Source organism: Perissodus microlepis, chromosome 17 (genome assembly GCF_051167445.1).
Source record: "Perissodus microlepis isolate ML-2025 ecotype Zambia chromosome 17, ASM5116744v1, whole genome shotgun sequence".
Taxonomy (NCBI): Eukaryota; Metazoa; Chordata; class Actinopteri; order Cichliformes; family Cichlidae; genus Perissodus; species Perissodus microlepis.
This window is the reverse complement of record NC_140477.1, coordinates 24,651,223-24,668,120: the sequence shown is the minus strand read 5'-3', so window position 1 is coordinate 24,668,120 and position 16,898 is coordinate 24,651,223. Positions and strand designations below refer to the sequence as shown.

General features: G+C 39.6%; 1 protein-coding gene across 10 annotated transcripts in view; it reads right to left on the bottom strand.

Annotated features, from left to right (window-relative positions):
* Nucleotides 1-473: 473 nt before the first annotated feature.
* pde4dip (phosphodiesterase 4D interacting protein) overlaps nucleotides 474-16,898 on the bottom strand; it is a 96,712-nt gene continuing 80,287 nt past the window's right edge. For 5 of the 10 annotated variants that reach the window (XM_084911196.1, XM_084911194.1, XM_084911195.1 and 2 more), the window contains 15 exons: nucleotides 12,527-12,795; nucleotides 12,114-12,251; nucleotides 11,795-11,989; nucleotides 10,454-10,738; nucleotides 9,628-9,759; nucleotides 9,313-9,432; nucleotides 8,963-9,152; nucleotides 8,692-8,816; nucleotides 7,404-7,520; nucleotides 7,167-7,271; nucleotides 6,544-6,731; nucleotides 6,132-6,263; nucleotides 5,193-5,331; nucleotides 3,451-3,497; nucleotides 474-2,359 (listed from right to left, as the gene is read on the bottom strand). In XM_084911196.1, the coding sequence (XP_084767322.1) occupies nucleotides 2,300-2,359; nucleotides 3,451-3,497; nucleotides 5,193-5,331; nucleotides 6,132-6,263; nucleotides 6,544-6,731; nucleotides 7,167-7,271; nucleotides 7,404-7,520; nucleotides 8,692-8,816; nucleotides 8,963-9,152; nucleotides 9,313-9,432; nucleotides 9,628-9,759; nucleotides 10,454-10,738; nucleotides 11,795-11,989; nucleotides 12,114-12,251; nucleotides 12,527-12,795 (2,242 nt within the window). In that variant the 3' untranslated portion in view covers nucleotides 474-2,299. Of the gene's footprint in view, nucleotides 2,360-3,136; nucleotides 3,261-3,450; nucleotides 3,498-5,192; nucleotides 5,332-6,131; nucleotides 6,264-6,543; nucleotides 6,732-7,166; nucleotides 7,272-7,403; nucleotides 7,521-8,691; nucleotides 8,817-8,962; nucleotides 9,153-9,312; nucleotides 9,433-9,627; nucleotides 9,760-10,453; nucleotides 10,739-11,794; nucleotides 11,990-12,113; nucleotides 12,252-12,526; nucleotides 12,796-16,898 lie in introns of all 10 variants that reach the window. The other 5 variants (XM_084911198.1, XM_084911193.1, XM_084911197.1 and 2 more) reach the window with 4 other exon arrangements.

Genomic DNA, 16,898 nt, shown 5'->3' with positions numbered 1-16,898 from the left:
TTACTCTTTAGTATAAAATAATTCATAAATTTCAAAACATAACAGGAAACAACTCATATTTTCTGTGCATCATGTCTTCTTTAATTTAACATGTATGATCACTTTTTAATTTAAGAGTTTTAAAATTTTAATCTTTAAATTTTTATGCCTCTGCTTTCATTTTGTATTTGCATTTCCTGCTTTTATAGCTTTTCTTGCTTATTGTTGATCTTATAATCAGCATTTAATATTGTTGATCTAAAAAGAGAAAACCTAGTGACACTTGAAAGTATTCCGTAATTTTGTGTAAGTCACATGTACATCTATTGTTATTCTGTTTTGTTTTTATTTTGAACAGCATTTGAGCGCTGATTAAACACGGTTTATGAAGTGTACAGTATAAAGAAACCCTCACTGTATTTGCAAGGCTGTGCTTACGGTGAACAAAATAAAAAACATGTAGTATAACTTGAGAAAACTACAAACATGACAGATATTTTTGTCCCCTTTTATTGGAAAGATCTTCACCACAAAACATTTTAATAAAGAGAACAGTCTTAAAAATACAAATGGCCTTCATCCAAAGACCATCTCTTCTCTCTGATGTACATACTACCGTTAATATGCACATATATGAAGGGTGGCTCCTAAAACAGCTCTAACACTAAAAGAAACAAAACAAACCAAGTTTGACCTTTGACCTGTAAGGGAAAACAGTCCAAAACTGTTTAATCTCTTTTAAACCTGATTTAACAACATGCAAGTTGTCTACTTTGGTTCATTTTATTGCTTCTTAACTACACTCCTACAGTATAGTGCTGTTTTATGTGATATAGATAGCTAAAAATGCCTGGGCCAATAAAAGTGCTTCATACTGATTGTCACATGCATTCATCTAACAAATAATTTTCTTAAATCAGTTCAGTTTTAGAATTAAAACCGTTGACATGGCACTTTAATACTCAAGCTTAAAAACAAAAGCAAAGAAACACAGAGCTATGTATTGCACAGTAACCCCAGAATTTCCATTTTTCAGTAAAAGTATTAGAGGGCAGTAAAGCCACAGTTCATGCACAAAACAAAACAGGTGACCTACAAAACAGAAAAAAGTCACGAAAACAAACTAAACAATAATAATAATGATAATAATAATAAACACAAGAGGAGCCAATGAAATAAAATAAACTGTGAGTGTCACAAAACCTCTTCCAAAGGAAACGCTTCCAGAGACGTGTTTATTTTTTTAAATATCGCTGTGACAAAACAGATACTGACAAATTTAGCAAAAAACAAAAAATAAACATAGAAAAAAAAGTTGTTTTTTTAAAAAAAAGAAAGAAGAAGAAAAAAGGAGATGCTATGGGTTTTTTTTTTCTTGTTACAAAAATGAACTGTCATCCTTTCTGGACCATTTATTAAAATGTATCTCGCAAGTATCTTTTTTACAAAGTTTATCAAGCCTGCAAGTTGATGATGCCAGACCCCCATTTTAAAATATCTAAAGACAAAGGAAAGATTGTTTCCATGTCTAACAGAAAAAGTGAAGTTGGAGGGTGAACGGTGAATCAGTGACACTAAGCTGCTGTGCTACTTGAAAGTAAGAACATCATCTACCAGCTACACGACCGACTGCATGTCTTTTGATGGGTCTATGTTCTTTTTTCATTGGGATATTAGGACAAAACTAAAACATAACTACCTCTGGGGAGTATGGCTTTGTTTTATCACAATGCTCACACCACATGCATGTAATTCTACACACTGACTACAAACATGAGCCTCAACAGAGGCTAAGAGGAAGCACTTTGGATTTTGCTCTTTAACTCTCCCTTTTCCTGCTGGCATTAAACACATTTTTTGCATTTTAAAATCCCTGCTGAAGTAACAAAGGTGAAGCTCCTTCCTGATTTGTCACTTTTAAACTGTGAGTCAAGGGCATCCTCCAGAAATTGCTGATTAATTTGCTGATAAATCTAAAAGTTTTCAAACTGTTTTAAATTTAGTTCTATTCTTATTAAAATTTGGTTTAATAGTAATAATGCAAAAAGACCGCATCAGACAGACGCTATGAATCATAAACAAACTTCAGCCAAACTGAGACTTAACTCATATGAACAAAAAAAACTTTGAGTTCCCTCCAGGAAAATCCTGCAAACATCCACACAAATTATACCATTGATACAAATAATAAAATAACACAGACAGAGATGGCAGTGATGATGAACTCTGAGCTACAGGAAGACTTCCTGCAGGGGGAGCTGGCGGTGAGTCCATCCCTGGGCAGGAGAGGAGGAAGAGCTACAGGGTGAAGTTTGGGGCTTCATGACACTCCAACCAGGAGACATGTTGAGCTCACAGAAGCGTCCGCCTGAGATTTCACCTGAAAGACAGTTGACAAGAGATCCAGGAGGTTACTATGGAGTGGATCTTATTTATGCACCATCTGTTAAATGTAAGTTGTATATAATTTAAAATGTTACACTTGTAAGTAACTTTACTATTTCTTTTTGTTAACACCAGTATCAGCTTCTGATTGCTGTTTATCAGTTTTCCTTTGTCCCCTCAAAATGCACATATGCAGAGCAAAACCAACCTATTGCTCAGCCAGTGGTATTAGACATTTACATCAATTTGAGTTCATAAAAAATGTATGTGTATAAAAGTAAGTATAACAGTAACCACATATAAAGCCCAATAATCTCTTTTGCAGTTAAAAATGACTGTTTTAAAAATATATATTTTTGGTTCATCTCCATCAGACATTGCATTTCTTTGCACTTATTACTTGATAACAGAATCAAAAGAAATAGTAATCCTGAGTAAGGACTAGAGGCCACATTCTTAAACTGGTCAGTATGGTCTCACTGCACTATTTGCTTTTCTAGTAAGCAAACTGACGCGACTAGTTATTGTTTTTGTCCAAATGATGATTAGCAAGAAAGACGAACATTAGCATGGAAAGCAACGTGTTAGTGTTTGCTTAGTCTTTTACATACAAGTGTTTACCTGTTTAGTAGTATCTCAGTCAGCCTTACATGCTGCATGATTATGTAGTATTTAAGTGGCTTTACTGGCTACATGCAAACATTTTTGATATATACTGTAGGTTCTTAATCAAAAAGCAAGCAGCTTCACCACCCAACACGCCAGACTGTACCTTTACCAGGCCAGAGTTGTGAGGATGAGGATGAGGAAGAATAAGAGGAGGAGAGGAGTGAGGGAGGAGAAGGAGGAATGGGAAAAGGAGCTTGGTGCAGGGAAGAAATCCTGAGTTCATTCTCCTGAGGACACTCAGTAGGAGACAGGATAGAGGAGGAAAGGTAAAGAAAACAAACATCTTTTTCTAATGACCAAAAGTGTGAGGGATGTTATCATCCACCCACTTAGTTGTTCTTACTTATGGGAATACAACACTCATTGTGGATAATGATACCAAAACCAGGATTAATATGAGGCAACGAGTGAACTGACCTGTAAGTTGGTCTTGGCTTTTCTCAAGACATCGCGTGTTCTCAACACTGTAAAAAACAAAAACAAACAATCAACATCATTTCTTTTTCTTACATAAACTGTAACAACAGTGAAAACATTACACATGACGATGATTACACATGATTACTGAAAATACAAAGTAATCTCAGAGTCAAAATCTCAGGCTTCTCATAAATGCTCTATTTCAGACTCTATGAACAAGAAAGGCATGCCATATGAGGCACCTGTGGCTCAGGAGGTGCAGCACATCATCACTAATCAGAAAGTTGGTGGTTTGATCCCCAATTTAAAAGTATTTTCCAAGTGCTGTTAAATAGCGAAGGATTTTTTAAACACAGCTTTTCCAAACATCCTCGTTTTATTATGGATGCTTACAGTATTTTACTTTGGACACAGGAGCCAAATTATTTCACAAGTTCAAAAGTGTTCGATGCTAAAAGTCAATTGTGCATCCCTTTTGCTGGATAACAGTCATTTGTTGTCTCACACACATCATCTTAGCAAATTTCTCAAGTTCCTCCAGATTTGATGGTCTTTTGCCATTAACCTTGGTCTTCAACACCCCACAGTTTTCAGTGATATTCAAAACAGGAGTTTGTGCAGGCGAGTCGATAATGTTCACTTACTCGTACTGGAAAACAAAGTGACAACCTAGATCGAGTTTTTCTGCCGACTGCTTGAGGTTTTCTTTCAAAATCTTCACATATGCTTCTTTCTTCATGATTTCTTACATTCTGACGATATTCCCACGTCACCTACCCATTGGAAGGTTGGTTGTTCGATGCCTGGCTGCTTCAGTCTACGTACATGCCAAATATCCTAACTTGTAGAAAAAAGTCTTTGTGTGCATGAGGCAAGTTTTGTAAAGTGCTTTTAGTACTCAGGTGGAGTAGAAAAGCACTATATAAGAAACAGTCCATTTCCAGCCCACTGCGTGTTTCACTGTGAGGATGGTGTTTTTGGGTTGCACGCCTCTTCAATCATAAGCAGGATGTGCTTCTAGTATATATAATCTTTCTCCAGGTTGTCCTGGAGTTTTCCTTGGACTTAAGGGTTAAGTCATTCACTTGTATCTTGGCAGCTGTTCAGGGATCTTTAGATACACCTCTCACTAGTTTTCTTTGAATTTCACTTCCTACCTCTACCAGGCTTGTTCTGTACCGTGTGCCTCTCTTTGAACTCTCTCTTGTCACTCCAGTTTTTGACACTTGAAAACACCATGTATATAGATCTCAGTTTTAGACGAACTTAGTCTAACCCTCAGTTTTAACTTGATTTTACAAGCTTTGAGCACTGCATAGATGAAAGACGGTATTACACAGGAATAGTTTGTGCTGAATACATAGAAATTTTGTATGCTTTATAAAAAAAACCAAGTTTATTTAGAAATGCTGTGTCGAAAATCCCTTTCTCTGTAAAAAAATGTGCTAAAGAAAATTTTGACAATAACATGTATGAATGTGTGTGTGACTGGGTGAACGAGGCTTGTAGTAAAAAGCACTTTGAGTGCTTTGTTAGAAATGAGAAAGTACCAGACAATTTATCGTTTCCCATACCCCTTTTATTGCCAGCTTTGGCATGCAACTCTAGCTGTGACCACAGAAGCCCCGCCCACAATCTGTTCATACCAAGTGTAGCCAATAAAAAGAGACGAGAGCCTATCTACACTTAACACATGGTTTTAAATGTGCTACTAGAGTTTTTTGGAAATGTGTACTCACATTGGCTGACTATAAAGTGCTCCATGCTATCTTTGGTGCCGCTGGAGCTCTTCACTCTCTCCATTGTGTCCTTTAGAGCCTGTTCTTGCTCTGAGAGCTTCAGACGGAGAGAAAGGACCTCCTCCCTCAGAGACTGATCCTAAATAGCAAAAGACAGGTAGATGGCTCTCTAATCTCTTGGAGATGCATACACTGACATGCAGAACATGTGAGTACAACCTGAAATAATAAAGGCAGGTGCAGCAGTTGCAGTAAATGATACATTTTTGCATAAAATCTGTTTATTTACTCATATCCAGCTCCTTTAATCTTTGGGGAAAAGTTAGTAAATCTTTTACTTCTAAGTAAAGTATGTGCAAAGGCACCTAACAGGGTTCACCTCACAGGGGGCAACTGTATCACCCTCATGTTTTTCTATCAGCAACAAGCTTACGTAGTGAAACTTACTCTGCTGTGTAGGGTGGTGTGATTCTTTCTGAGAGCCTGAGGAAAAGGAGCAGGATCATTTAACCCTGACAGATGTTTAAAAAAATGCTTTTGAGCTGAATGTTTCTGTTATATAAACTTCAAATGTAATGGGAGTTAGATCTAAAAGTGGCAAATTAGATATATATATTTTTATATAGGTTTAAAACACTAATTGATTACATATTATAGCAGCAATGTAATATGTCAAAGTCTGCTTTTATTAGAGTTTTTTCAGTGATACAAATGCCCTCATCCGGTGTTACACTGGTCCTGTTGTAACACACCGTCTTGCATTAAACTGAACATTTTAGTCAATTTTAGTAAATACTTTTATCAAGAAATATTTTTTCCACTTCTCTATTTATGTATTAATGCTGAGAAAAGAAATCATGCGTGGCAGTGATTTTGGTCTCTCGTTTTTAAAATCCCAAATCAGATTTTCTCTGTGACACCAGGAAATACTTTTCTGACCTGTTGGACTTCCTCAGATTTAGGCAGAGCTGCTCTCCAGAACACGCGAAGCAGAGCCTCAGCCTCATCCAGTATCTGCCGCAGAGTTTTAGTGTCCAGCAGCAGCTTCTGAACAGAACCCCAGTCTGAAAGCTGGAACACAAAATGCATGAAGTCAATATAATGTGCATTAATTATGAATATATTTATTTCTACTTATGTATGAGAGGTTTTTGCCAGGGCTGCGGCACTTGTTCGCGTCGCTTCTGTTATGAGAAAAGTTATTTACAGACCTGACAGCACATTCCAGAGTCCACCCCCTATTACAAGGCACTAATAATTTTTATCTCATCAGCTCTGGACTTTAATGAGGACCATAATTTAGTAAATGAATCTCAAGTTATATTGAATAAAAAGAGTTTTGAGCTCTTACCTGATGAAAGGAGAACTCCTGTGAGGTGCTCAGAGAATAAAGAGCAGTCTCCATCTTAAGGAGGAGCGCACTTCCCTGGAGGATGTGCTGCTGCAGAACTTTGAAGTCATCAATGTGGCCAACTGCATGGCGGCCATGACAGTTATAAAAACAGCCATCTGTGCGATGTCCATGCAGGGTTGAGCCTTCTGGAAAGGAAAACGAAAGAACTGTGTCCAGTGCAGTCTTCTCTCTATGGATTCACTTATTTGATTTAAGAGTACAGAAATCCCACATAAAAAAGAACCTTTAAATGCCTAAAGTTACAGGTTCAAACTTAAGCCAGGCTTAAGCCAGGAAGATGTGCAATAACTACACATTATCAGTGACATGAAGCAAGGAGTTATTATTTGAAAGAATTGTGGATGTGGACTCAAACATACATGGTTACTGTTATTTCCTTTTTTGCTCAGAGATAGTGTTCCCCATAGCCAACTGCTAATAGTTTCTGGTTTCATGTAAAATTATTCACACTGAGGGATACCTGAGCAAAGCTTGCGGAATAATGTTTTCGTGCTTAAAGTTATGACTATTATGGGTAGGATTGCATAGTCACAGTGCAAGTGCTGCTTGAAATCTCTCACCCTGATCAGTTGCTCCAGTTTCCTCTGTGTGTTTCTGCATAGCATGCAAAGGAGAGGAAGGACTGAAAAGTCCAGTGTCTCTCACAGGTGGAGAGGGAACGCTATCTGTGGAGACAGATTCCCATCAGTACTGACCTTAAAGTTTCCTTGTTAATACATTTTTGTAATTGTAGTGCTATGATCTGCCATATTTGTCAGGATTTTCAGAAACAGTCTAGGTGTTTCAGATATACTGACCGCTGAAGAGCTGCCTCCTGGCTTGAGGCTGCGTGTCAGCTTCTCTGCTCAGCTGCTGCTCCAGCTGAATGTGCAGGTCTTTGGGATCAAAGACTGTTGTGCTGCCACTGTCTTGACCTGTTAGAGAACACACAAATACTGGTGATTAACAAAGAAAGTAGACAATCTGTGTGGGAGCGTGGGATTGAGAAAAGAAGCAGGTCCTCATTGTAACTTCAGAAAAGTGACACATTAGATGATTTTCACAAGGAAGACATTTTTAAGTTCACAAAACACACACATGGACCAGTTTTCATATGACTGCATTCCTAAACAGAAACATAATTCCAGCAGCCGTCTTTTACGAATGGCAGCTCATAGAAAAAATACCCACCTGGAAAATAGTGATTGATGCCAGTGGGGTTCATTCACTAATATAGGCAAAATTATCCAAACAAAATAAGTGTGCATGCAAAATTTTTGGTCTGATTAATGAAACATGTGCAATGTTTTTCTACTTTTATTTTTAAATGCTATATGACAAAATATTCTGTGATATAAAGTGAAAAGGTTTGACATCAGAGATGATGTGAAGAAAAATAAGATAGCATAAGAAGGAAGCAGGTGGAGGAGATGTAGAGCCTCCAGCCCACTGGGAAGTAGCAAACTGGTAAGAAATGAATGCCATTGATGACATCCAGCCAATATGCAAGTCTTTTTAGTAAATGCAGCTTTAATATGCTAAGCATTTAGTGTTAGGTTTATTAGCTAAAGCTTGAACATACACTTTTTCACTCAATCGTTTGTGTTGTACGTTACATTTAAATCTTTATTGTTATTTAACTCTATGATTTTTTTTTTTACATTGTTCTGGAAAACAAAATAATTGCCAAAATAAGTTTAAAACATAAGACAGACTGGTATACATGTGGTCTGGGGAAGTTTTAAATTTGTTTATAAAGTATTAAAAAAAATTTCATGTAGGAAAAGACTGATGAATTCTCGATACGCGCGTTTTTCTATGCACTTTTTAAGCACAGTTTTGTGTGTGCACCATGTTTAGAATTAAAAATATTACTTCTAGAATACTTAGAGAAATTTTGCATTACTCATTTTCCTGCCCTGCGATAAATTGGCCACATGTTCATGGTGTATCTTGCGTCTTGACTGCTATGATAGACTCCAGGACCACAATGTCTCTGAATTCAGTAAAGACAAATAGATGGATGGATGGATGGATGCTTTTCTTCACTACATCGAGTTAAAGCCGCTCACTGATCTGAACAGGCGACTGTGTGTTGATTCTTACCAGTGGGCGCATTTGTGGTGACTCTCCCCTTTTTGCGATACACCTGCAGCTCACACTGAAGAGAATGGACCAAACTGCGGCTCTCACAAAGCTGCTGCCGGAGAACAGTCAACTCATGCTGGAGCCTGAGGTATTTCATAAAATGCATGAAATCATGTTATTTATTACCTATGATTTCTTTAAGATATGTGTTTCCTTCAAAATAGTCCCACTAAAATGTCTAAAAAGTGTTAGACTCCAAGTATTCCAATGAGAGAAACAAACAGGCTACCTGTTGACGGTTTCCTGGTTCCTCAGTCTGTCTTGTTTCAGGTGTAACATCTCCTGACTCTGAGCTTCAGCCTCAGTTTGGAGCTTCCTGGTTTGCTCTGCCCACTTCTCAGCCTCTAGCTCCACCTCCTTCACCCTGGAACGCTCCTGGAGCGCCACCTCCCTCAGCTGCTCTGCCTCCTTAGTGCTCTCTGCATGATACATAACAACAGAGCAGAGTGGATATTTTGATTTTGAACTTTTTTGTCTGATTTCAGGCAGGGACATTTAAGACTCACATTTACAATCTGAATAAATAATATAAATAATGACTCTTGAGCTTATGACATGGTAGTAAACATTAAACTGTACCTTTGGTAACCTGCTTCAGCTGATTTTGTAGACTAACATTTTCCTCTTTTAGAAGTCTAATCTCACTGGCAAGCTGGTTGACTGATTCCAGTCCCTGGATGTAAATATTGGTAGGAGCACCTTTGGAGGAGATAGAGACAGCAAAGTGAAAAATAATAAATAAATAATAAATAATGACAGAAGAAACCATCTTTGTAAATTCAATTTAAAGCAATAAAATTTCGATAACATATTTTGTTAGAACTAAATTCAATGCTTTTCAAAACTTTGAGCCCTGCAGATAACACGAACAGTGTGTTCGTTTATCTCTGTTACCTTTCTCAGTGGTGGTTCGGGCCAGTTTCTCCTCCAGCTGTTGTCGGAGACGGTCGTTGGTGTGGATGGAGTCCTCCAGTCTCTGCCTCAGACTCCTGATTTCCCTCAAGTGCTCCTTCATCAGGTCTGAACCTGTAGCAGACAAAGCGCAGAGTGAGTGTCTGTTGTGAAATCACCATCCACGCTCACCTAATAAACTAATAAGGCAAGAAAAAGATCATTTATTGTCAAAAACAGCGACTGATCACTCACAGCTGGCTTAACAGGAGACAATAACCATATTTTTGTTTTTTGGTTTGTTTTTCATGCACTGGTTATTTTTGAGTATTTTAATTCCAAACATGTCTGGATGTGTGTTTAACTAAACCCTTTCAAATGTCATTGCATATTTAATCCATGTTCAATAAAACAAAACTTCTTATACATGATTTAAAATTTGAGATCATTTGCAACACAGTGCTCACAAAACATTTAATATGTTTCAGATCAATTTGATTTTATTTATAGCGCTACAACAAAAGTTGCCTGAAGGTGCATTCACAGCAATTCTTGTTTTTTTTTTTTTTTTTTTGGGGGGGGGGGGGGGTATTTCTTTTAAGGCTATAAGAAAATAAGAATAAAAATGTGCTTTTAATGCCTCAGCTGAGGAAATACAGTTTAGACTAATTTACTACACAAGTTTGCTAAAAACTGATATTACATAAGCATACCCAGGCACTAGTGTCAGTAGGGAACTTGTACATACAAAACATTGAACAATTTTCTAAACATTTTTAACATAAACACCCAGAAATCAGAGAAATCATCGGGTACATTAAAGCTTTACCTGTGTGACTGTTGCCTGACTGGTACCCTGAGGATCCTGATGACAGGTCAGCTCCAGTTCTCACTGCTCGATTTCCATAGCTCACATCCCACAATGCACTGCTTTCCAGGAGGCTAGCCCCAGCTTTCATTGTCAAGCTGGCATCCAGACTACTGTTGCTAGCAGCACTGCTGAAAGGAGAAGGTTGGAATCCTTGGTAGGAGAGAGGCAGTAAGTCAAAGGAGTCCGGCTGCTGGTAGAGAAATGATAAACCCTGAAGCGGTTTGGCTTGAGGAGTAGAAAACCCTGCAGAGGATGAGAAGATTTAAGGAAACAACTAAAGGAAAAGCGGATAGCTTATATATTGTGTAAATACATGGTCTGCTTTGTGTGTGTGTCTTAGAGAGACCAAGAGCAAGATGAAGGGATTTCTCCTGACATCGGGAGCAAGTTTGTTAATCAGCCAAATGAAATTTGTCTGGTTGGGGCTTTCTGAAAGCTCTAATTCCCATGAGTGTTTTAAGATCACAGCAAATCCCTCTCCAGCTGGAGGCTCTGGCTTCATTAAACATCAAGTGCAGAACAGTTGCTTAATGAGTAAGAAAGTACAGTGTGTTAAAGATAAAGGCAAAGGGATGACAGTGAGAAGAAAGACAAAGGCAGTTGGGGAGAAATGAATTATTAAAGCTGGTCAGCTCCCTCTCTGCTTAACTACAAGAAGCCATCTTATAACTTTTATTATAGTGTACAATTCAGAGGCAACAGATGATCAAGAAATTAGTAGAGTACAACTAAATGTAATGTAGATGGCTGTTGCTATCAAAGTTATGTGCTCTAATTATGTGATGCTCTTTATTAAGACACACAAAATGTCAGAAATTCAGGATCTGCAACCAAATCAGATCATAAAATCAGCCTTTAGCTGATCTAACAAATCCCCCACATATCTTTTAGAAAGTAAACAATACAAAGTAATTCATTTGCATCATGCCCCAGTATTTTATGGGGCACTAATTACCATATAATGCACCAGCACAAGCATAAATGCGGCCAATGACATCGCCATCTTATGTAGGTTATGTCATAGGGTCCAAAAAGATCCCCTGTAGAAGTCTAAATCATTTCTAATGATTCAGACTTCTGAAGCATTCAACAATTGTTGAATCGATTACTCAATTGTGAATTGAGTAATCGTTACTCTTAGGCAGACTAAATCCATTTTATTTCACCAGCAGTTGCTTAATTTTGAAAAGAAATTCAAAGGATTGTTTGTGGAAGGAATCAGTTCTTGGTTGCACACTCCATTGAATTTGTTAAGTTTAAAGTGGGTCAAACACAAAAGCATGCACAGACATGACGCACTGCCTTTGTCTGCCAGCTGCCTTTGTAACATCTGCAGCTCCTGGTGCACCTCAGTCAGGGAGAAACCCATACCCCCACTGCTTTGGCAACGGGTTCGCAGGTTGGAAGGGCGAGGATGGAAGGGCAAGCGTGTCTTCTGGGTGGAGGAAGTGGGGGAAGTGTGAAAGGAAGTAGGGCTGAAAACTGAGACAGGAGCTGGGAGAAAAGGGGAAGGTAAATATGATAGACAGACACAAAAAAGCAAAGAATAAAGAAAGATATAGCAAGTAGCAGTTCCTATCTACATGAGCTGAAGGACATTTTCTGGGGTCCTTCCTACCTGTCTGACTCTGCATGCCTGTGTGTTGGGAGCTGGTGGATTGCATGCTGGAGCAGCTATGACAGGACTGGGTTCTGTGAGATGAGGTGATAGATGGAGGGATAGATGGATGGCGTGACACTGTTCCATGGTGACAATCTGGAAAGAAAAGACATACACTGCAAAACACTGATTCTATGCATTTTATGATAAAGAGTTGATACTGCAAAGGTCAAATGCCAAAACTGCAGTGCGGGACTCGCTCATTTTGTTCTGAAGAGCATTAAAATGATGGTTAATGCTCTGCTGGAAACAGATCATCAATTGCAATTTCCTCACACATGAGTAACATTTGCATGGAATTACACAAATATTCATAATTGGAATTCCCTCTGGACTGTGTTGGTTAAAAAAACAAAGAAAAACACTCGTACCTGTGCTCACTTTGGCAGAAATCCGTGATTCATCCTGACCAAGCTCACTTGCAGCATCGACATCAGAGCTCAACTCCAGGTCCTCAATTGTGGATCCATGCTCATCGGACACATAAGAGATGCGATCTGATTGGTCGGTGGTATCAGAGAGGGCATGACCGCTGCAGGGTGTGTCAGAACGATGAGGATGATGGTGCTGCTGATGCTGGTGTAGTCTGGCACGGAGAGACTCAATGACCTTGTCCTTCTGCTGCAGCTCTTTACTGAGGCTGTACGCATGTGCGCGCACACACACACACACACACACACACACACACACACACACACACACACACACACACACACACACACACACATTTTATTTACCATGGTCAATGCACAATACAGTTATCGTGTCAGATATAGCTAAAATGTAATTCTCCCTAATTATTAGGCCACAAATAATGTGCAGATAACAATCTATTAAATTATCATAAAAGCATTTATAGCCCCCCCCACCCCCGCTTTCCCACACACAGACACACAAAGAGAAACACACGCACAATTTAAAATGAAAGGCAAAATGTTTAAAAGTACTGAACCCTGATTTCTGTGTGCTGAGGAATCTGAGAGTAGTAGCTGCATGAGCTGTGTCCATGTGACTTAAAGGATAAGTATTATTAAGTAGTGCTGTACCAGGTGTGTGAGTCACCTGCCTGCTCCTCTCACAAAAGGCTTTGCTGACTGCATGCTGTTGCTTTGGGGAAGCCTCTTAGTGACTAACACATACATGACACTGCATCAGATCAAATGTGTAAGAATCTAGACTGACATTAAACAAGTCACACACACATTTTTTGGAAAGCTTTGTTCAATTTCACTAGCCACACTCAGGTCTGATTACTGCTACACCCGATGAATGAAGAAATAATTTCAACAGAACCTTTGTGACAAAGTGAAGTAACAAAGTCATTGACATCTATCAGTCTTGTGAGGGTTAGGAAGTCATTTCTACGGCTTTGGAACTCAGACCCATGGTGCTCCACAAATGGATAAAGTTGGAACAATGGTGAGCTTCCCATAAAATGCATTGATGGAACATCCAGGAAGTCACAAAATAACCCAGAACAATATCTAAAGAACTGCAGGCCTGACCTGGCTCAGGAATGGAGGAAGGTCAGGTTCACAATTCAACAGAGGCTCTGCAAAAATGGCATTCATGCGAGCGTTCCAAGGAAAACAACTGCTGACCAAAAAGAACACAAGGGCTCATCTCATATTTGCATCTTGATGAGCCTCAAGACTTACGGAAAAGAGATTCTATCGACAAGTTGGACTTTGGACACAACACTAGTAACCATCACCTTTGGGCTGAGCTACTCTCTTGGGCTCTGCCTGCAACCCATTATCCATCAAGACTGCATACTGTCAGACGCTTTGCCTTTACTTAAGCAGCAGTACGATCTCAAAAAAGAGGGGAAATACCTCATGCACAAGCATTTAACCACACAGCATGCAATTAATTTGCACAAATGTAATGTCTTTGATATGCTGCTTCGCTACTTGGTGGTGACTCTCAAAGTGGAACCAATGAGAACCAATAATTGAATCGATAAGGAGTCGAATGGATAAATGATATCAATGATGGAATTGCAATTGCTGAATTGGTATCAAGTCTCATCTCTAACTGCACCTCATGGTCACTTGTCAGAACGATTTACCTGTTCAGCCACAAGGACCTTCCTGCTCACAGATGGCTTCACTCCTTCTGCTCGCCTCCTTCCGACTCACTCCCGTGAAACTCTCCACCCTCCACTGTGCTCGACTCCTCATTTCTGGAACCCAATCTGTCAGCATCAGCTAATGCTACGTCTACCTGTTCACAGACCCTTTCTTACCGCTGATGTTGAATGAAACTCCAGCTCACACACCCTCGCTGATCCTGAACTATATAAGCAAACGTTTGCCCTTCGTCTGACACTGTTCATTGGGTTTGGTATTAATGTAATCATGACAAACACAGCATTTCATAAAAAGAATGCCACACCATTAGGAAAACACTGTGGTGTAATGGTGATGGATGGAGGTTGGTTAAAAGGATGGATGGATGGATGGATGGAAGGTTTTGGAGGGCTCCAAGGTGCAGCTACTTTCCCACATGGTTCCATTTAGGTTTGCATAGCTTTTTCCATTTAATAAATGAAATCATCAACTGGGCAGCATGGTGGCACAGCGATTAGCAATTGCCTCACAGAAAGAAGTTCCTGAGTTCAACTCTGCCTTTCTGTGTGGAGTTTATATGTTCTTTGTATTTCTGTAGGTACTCTCCGGGTATTTTGGCTTCCCCCCACAGCCCAAAGACATGCAATTAATGGGGTTAGATTAGCTAGTCGTTCTAAATTGCAAATAGCTTTGAATGCCTTGCAACAGACCATGATCTGTCCAGGGTGTACCCTGCCTCTTGCCCTATGTTAGCTGGGATAGGCTCCAGCTCCCAGCAACCCTGATAAGGATGAATCATTTAAAAGCTGCCCTTTGTAAAGGGGGCAAATATTTTTTCACAGCACTACACATCTATGCCTGTACCAGAAAAATAACACCTGCAGGGCTGATACCTAATGGCAGTCAGGGTGCTGATGTCCAGCCTGTAGAGGTCTGCGTGTCCCTCCAATGATGTGTCTTTCCAGACCATCACTGACCTACCACCAATATCTCTCACATGTCCTCAGGGTGAACATGCTCTCATATGAGAAAAACACAGGGTCCTAGTGGTGGACTTGCCAATTCTGGTATTCTATGGCAAATGGAAACCGGGCTCCATGGTGCTCAGAGCTCACTAGTGGACGTCAGGCCACCCCCGTGACTCTATCCAAATGTGAAACTAGTGAAAGAAGATGGATAAGGAGGGAAAAATGCCAGAGTCCTACACAGATGTTATTAATTTAATTAACACCAAAACAACTGAAACTGAATAACAACACCTTCTCCTACATAACTGACCAAAACAATATCCAGGACGTTTTACTGACTTGATGCTATACTCTGATTGAAAATTATTCTTTTACTTTTTTTGAGCAGTGTAGATTATGAATATTACTTTACAAAAACCACAAGTTACCCTTTTTGAAGTTCCTTTTTGTCTTTGCTAAACTACAGACGAATTCAAGAAATAGCCAACCAAGTGGATTAGTAAGGTGCTGGAAGACTAGAGCTGCTAGAACAGCCTCGGTCCATCTTAGCACTGATTGTCCAAGCCTGCTGAACTCTAATGAAAGAATGGAAGAACTCTAACATGCTGGTCAACAACCATCAACAATAATCTGGGGATTAGATTTGGTGAGTGTGAAGGGCACATTCATCAGAGGATGAAGGCAAACACTCAGAACAACAAATTGATCTCTTATGATAGCACTAGTCTGCCAGTTTCTCTCACTTCAAACATTAACTCTAAACAAACTAGATGCTTTGCTCATATAGTTAATGCATAAACATGACTGTAACTGAAATAACAGAAGCTTGTTATACTGTTTCAAATTGATAACATGTTTCTTTTTTTGTGCTGTCTTACTTGTCGAGCTGTGTGAGCATTGCTCTCCTCTCCCTGTCGGTGTGTTTCTTCAGCAGCAACAGCTCTCTCTCCTGAGCTTTCCACTCCCACAGGGAGAAAGAGAACAGAGAGTCTCTGTACAGTGGGCTGCTTTTAGACAGCATGACTTTCCACAGAGGAGCCATCACCCACCCTCAGTCACCCTCCGCTCCTAACACCCTCCACCTGGGTGAGCGACCATGCCTCCTCTGTCTGCACCGTTTCTATTGAACTCTGCTGCAGTTTGTTCTTCTCTGCTGGGTCTCCAGAGGTAACGGAGAATGGTTCACTGGCATAGATGCAGAGATTCCCAAAATGTGTGTGACAGAAGGTATATTAGACAGGTAGGGCATAACACAGCAGGAGAGACGACAGAGTGCGCGGGTGATAAGGTGAAAAGCACAGAAAATCCTCATTAGGTTTGGGCTTCCCAGAGAGGGTTGTGGGTGTGATCAACAAATTGAAATCAGGGATAATTGAAAAAGAAGAAGATAAGAAGATCAGCAGAAATGTAAAGGTTTAAAAGTGGAAACAGATAAATTACTCCACTCCCTGAGGAAATTCTACTCTCCACAGCTCTGTATACTTTTCCTTTTCTGATGTTGTTGCTCCTAGGTTCACGACCGCTTGAATAATTCCCTGAAAAGAAAGCCTCTTGTTGCTACTCTTGACACAGTCTTTCACTCCACCAGCAAACGCACAGCTGCAGCAGCAGCAGGCCTGAGGCAGAGATGTAGTGACGAAAGAGTAAGAAGGAAACAGAGCTATGCATCTAAATCAAAGTCCAGATCCTGAGGGCTTATATGT